Source organism: Gavialis gangeticus, unplaced genomic scaffold (assembly GCF_001723915.1).
Source record: "Gavialis gangeticus isolate Ggan-Ray unplaced genomic scaffold, GavGan_comp1, whole genome shotgun sequence".
Classification (NCBI taxonomy): Eukaryota; Metazoa; Chordata; order Crocodylia; family Gavialidae; genus Gavialis; species Gavialis gangeticus.
The window spans coordinates 34,652,923-34,657,236 of record NW_017728993.1 but is presented as its reverse complement, the minus strand read 5'-3'; the positions used below and the strand labels follow the sequence as shown (position 1 = coordinate 34,657,236).

The 4,314-nt window shown below is 42.5% G+C and overlaps 1 protein-coding gene across 4 annotated transcripts in view; it reads right to left on the bottom strand.

Annotated features, from left to right (window-relative positions):
- PRKACB (protein kinase cAMP-activated catalytic subunit beta) overlaps nt 1-4,314 on the bottom strand; it is an 80,799-nt gene that overhangs the window by 31,449 nt on the left and 45,036 nt on the right. For all 4 annotated transcript variants that reach the window (XM_019501516.1, XM_019501519.1, XM_019501518.1 and 1 more), the window contains 2 exons: nt 3,912-4,007; nt 1,037-1,159 (listed from right to left, as the gene is read on the bottom strand). In XM_019501516.1, the coding sequence (XP_019357061.1) occupies nt 1,037-1,159; nt 3,912-4,007 (219 nt within the window). The remainder of the gene's footprint in view (nt 1-1,036; nt 1,160-3,911; nt 4,008-4,314) is intronic.

Genomic DNA, 4,314 nt, shown 5'->3' with positions numbered 1-4,314 from the left:
GATTTGCACCCTCCCTACACTCCTTCTCTCCCCCACTCCTTCCCCCACAAAAGGACACCAGCATTGGGCGGGTATGTCAAGCCACTGGACTGTGCTCCTGGCCCCGTGCATGCTGCGGCTGTGCACATGTACAGGGCATTTACTGGCCACACCAGGGAAAAAAAGCCAATTTCTGATGCTGTCAGTTTTCCCCTACATCGGTGCCAATCCAATATGGGACCAATGTATTGGTGCACCTTTAATATAAATTATTTTATCCATATAGAATGTTTATGTGAAACAATCAGACAAAAACGAAAGTTAAGCAAGAGCCCCACCTTGCTATTACCCAGTTACCACTCTGTACATCTAACTTCAGCCTGGGTAACATCAACAACAGCAAAATTTAATGGCCTGTGATAAATGATTGCTCAAAATGACTGATCTAATGGTTCCTTCTGTTTTCACATATATGTATGTGAGGGAAATGTGTGTGTGTAATAAATAGTTAAAAGTTACCAAAAATATTCTGCCACAGGGTTTTGTTTCTGAAGAGTTTTAAACAACTATTACAAAGAACCAGATCATTTGAGATTCCCTAAAAAAAGGGTTGCAGGAAAATAATAAAGGAAAAAGCTAGGCAATAGTTTTTTAAAAACTAAATGTATTTTCAAGTATGAAGATAGCCATGAGCTTCCTTTTACTATATACTTAGTAGACTGTTTTTTCATTTGCTTTTAAACATTAAGACAAAAATGCAGGACCTGTGAATGCAACTGATGGAGCTTATAAACTTGAAAGCAAGGAAGAATCAAGGCAGTACTCCATATTAAAAAAGTGCACTATTTATTTTCTGCAATAAGGTTACCCACAGATTCATGTCTACACATTATACATCTCTAATTCTCCATTGACCTGGATTGGCGTTTAACAATCAGTGAATTGTGGATCTACTACATGTAGAAAACTGAGCTATTCTTCAGGAAGAATGGGATAAACAACAACAACTATTATTATTACTATTGCATTTTTTAAAGTGCAGAGTGCCTTTGCTTACCTTTCCAGAAACAATTTTTTCATAAATCTGAATGGGTTGATCTGCAAAGAATGGAGGATATCCAGCTGCCATTTCATAGATTAAAACTCCTAACGCCCACCAATCCACTGCTTTGTTGTAACCCTATAAAGGAGGAAATACTGTTAGTATCATTGCTAATTAGATTTAAGAATTCCCATACATTTATAAATACAAAGAACAAGAACGATCTGCTCTACTTGGAGTAAAATATTAAGTCTCTAGTCATAGCTGCTAATGAAGGAGGGAAGGCAGACTAAGAAGATGGTGCCTCCTGCCCCCAGTGTGTGGGGAACAGGGTTGGTGTGTGGTGAAGGTGGGGGTGTACATAGGTGATGCATGGGAGACAAGAGGGGGAACAGGCGACAGCAGTGGAGTGGTGGGGGCACATGCCCCCCAAGATTTCTGAGCCCACAGCGGGATGTGGGGCTGCAGCTGGGCCAGGTCAGCTCTAGGCAGGAACTGCCTCCAAAGCCCAATGGGCGAGACCTGACATGGGAGGGAGTGCCATGCTGCCAAGATGAGGTGCCCCTTGCCTGCCTGTCAGCAGCTGGGACACAACTCTGTGCCACCACCATGCCTCACCTTAGCAGCCATGGCGGTGTGGTGCTCCTGCCTGCTGGGCCGCAGAGGTGACTCCTGCCTGGACCGGCCCAGCTGAAGCCCTGTGCCCTGCTGGGGCTCAGAAATCCTGAGGAGCACATGCCTCCCTCCCCACCATGTTACCTGTGCCCCCCGTCCCTCTCTGCTACGTAACATGTGGCCCATCTGCCACGCCACCTCTCCCCCTCAATCCCACCCTTACCTGGACAGAGCTGCAGGAGCTGTTTTCCATTGCTACTTGGCTGCCACATGCATGTGCATGCGCAAATGGCACCCCCTCCCTCCAATCACCCTCCCCACTCCCCCCCAGCCCCAAACAGCCCATTTCAGACAGGAACCCTGCCAGCCTGTAAGGGGAAACCTGGGGCTTCCTGTGTTTTTCTCGGTTAAAGGAGAAGAGACGTGTTTTTCCACAGTGAACGGAAAACCAGATCCCTGGCTTCAGCTATTGTTCTTAAGAAATATTGAATAATTTTCCACTGGTTTGGGCCTGAACAGTTCTCTTCCCGAGGGAGGCCAGGGCCTGCGGGGCCCCAAGTACTTGGTGCCTATCCCTTTAGTAGCATAAAAAGAAATTGTTTGCTTCACCTTTCATGTAGGTTTCTTAAGCTCATTAGTTTATCTAAAATGAAACCTCAAAAAAAACTTTTAATAGAAACCAACTTAAAAATATTTAGTTACAACATTTACTCATTTCTAGGATGAGTTCTGCCCTCCTCACCCCATTTAATATGGGGGGAAGCCCCTTGTCTTCAAATCGAGAATGAGGGTGCATTTTTGTCAGGGTGATGTCCCTTAGCCTGTCTCCAAATAAGAAGTACCTAACAAGGCAGTGGGGGCAAGGGTTTTCAGGTGCCCTATACTTGCCTTACTCTGGAGGTTGCAACATTGTGGTATTTTATAGGAGTTACCCTACCACAAGTAGCCTCACCACGTTGCTACCAGGCCCTTCAGTCAGACGCAGTTTACAGTCACAGACAGGACCAATACTAATACTAATAAGAAGTTCTCTCTCTATTCAGGTACTTCCAATGCTCTAACTAGTTTCAACGCAAACTGATAAACCTGTTATGCTTAAAGAGTAGAATCAAGGTTGACTATATATTAATGCATTATCTATATCTATATCACATACACACACAGGTTTCCCTTGCTTTATGCAGGTTCCATATGTGTGAATTTGCTCTTATATGATTACCCTTTTTATACCAAAAAATGATTATATGTGAGGTAATTTCAGTTTTATGGAATCGGTGTGGTAGAAGCCTGCAGTCAGCTGCTTTGTGAAGTGCATTGCGGGAGTGACACACACCAAAATATAGTCTGCTGTGTGGATCTGTGCTGCTCGCTCGTTGTCTGTGACACGTGTTTCTGTAGTTGCCATCCCCATTTTGATAGCGCCCTGTGTTTGTGTGTACTGTCTGCTGTTGGTGAATACCAAAACTGTCTTGTAAAAGTGGTACAAATGGGTCTCTGGGTCAGTACGGTCAAGGTCTTGGAATGTATCCCTATCTGTTAAATTGTAAAGTGGGTTCTGTTTATGCAAATTTGAATTACGCACCATTTTTCAGGAAAGCAAGTACAGCATAAAGCAGGGGCAGGCAATTATCTCAGGCGGAGGACCGCTTACTGAGTTTTGGCAAGCCATTGAGGGCCACATGACAGGCAGCCAGGGGCAGCTAAATATTAGTTTTCTAAATGTAGAATGGTTTGGTGGGCCACATTTTGCCCACCCCTGGCATAAAGCAAGGGAAACCTGTATATATATACACATAATATTTTATGCTTAATGCTCGGAGATGAATGCTGCTGTACATATTTATTCTATAATTCTTACTAGTAGATCAGTATGCATGTTTGGTTACTTTCTGGAACTTTGTTCAGTCCATTAAAAATGAAGCATACCAGCTAGGGTAAAACTGGCCACTGCTTTCATGAGTTTATTAATAAAAAAAAGCCTAATATTATTTTGCTTGCTTGGCTTCCCACTTCCAAATTAACTGAAAATATCAGATTAGAATTTTCCGAGTCTGCATCAAGAGAGTCTGTTCTGGCATAATTTTTAGTGTGTGTTTAATAATCTCTCCCATAGAGGTACTACACTGTTCACTTAACTAAGGATTGGTAATCCAGGATCTTATTTCTTCAGATGCCTAGTTTCTAGAACTCCCTCTGGGCTCAATGATTAGACGATCATTTTAAATTGGATTTAATGTACTGCTGGAATAAGAATACAGTAATTGTTGTATAATACCTTGCTGAGAATTATTTCAGGTGCCAGGTATTCTGGAGTTCCACATAACGTCCAAGTCCTTCCTTTTACTCTTTTTGCAAACCCAAAGTCTGTGACCTGATAGCAAAGAGAAGAAAGAGGGTGAAAGGGGGAAAGGATTTTTTTTAAAGTCTATTTTAAACAGAAAAAAGTCATGCTTTGAGGATGTGCTGACAAGCATTTTCATTTGCAGGAAGTGTTTGTGTTATTCAACATTCTGTAGTAAGATTTCATTTTCTTTGGCTGTTAAAAATCTGAAAAATGCAATTACAGTAAGTACTCACCACTTAATATAAGCTGCTACACAAAATAATGCAAAGCAGTGAGAGTTAACCATAAAGTGTGTGTGTGTGTGTGTGTGTGTGTGTGTGTGTGTGTGTGTGTG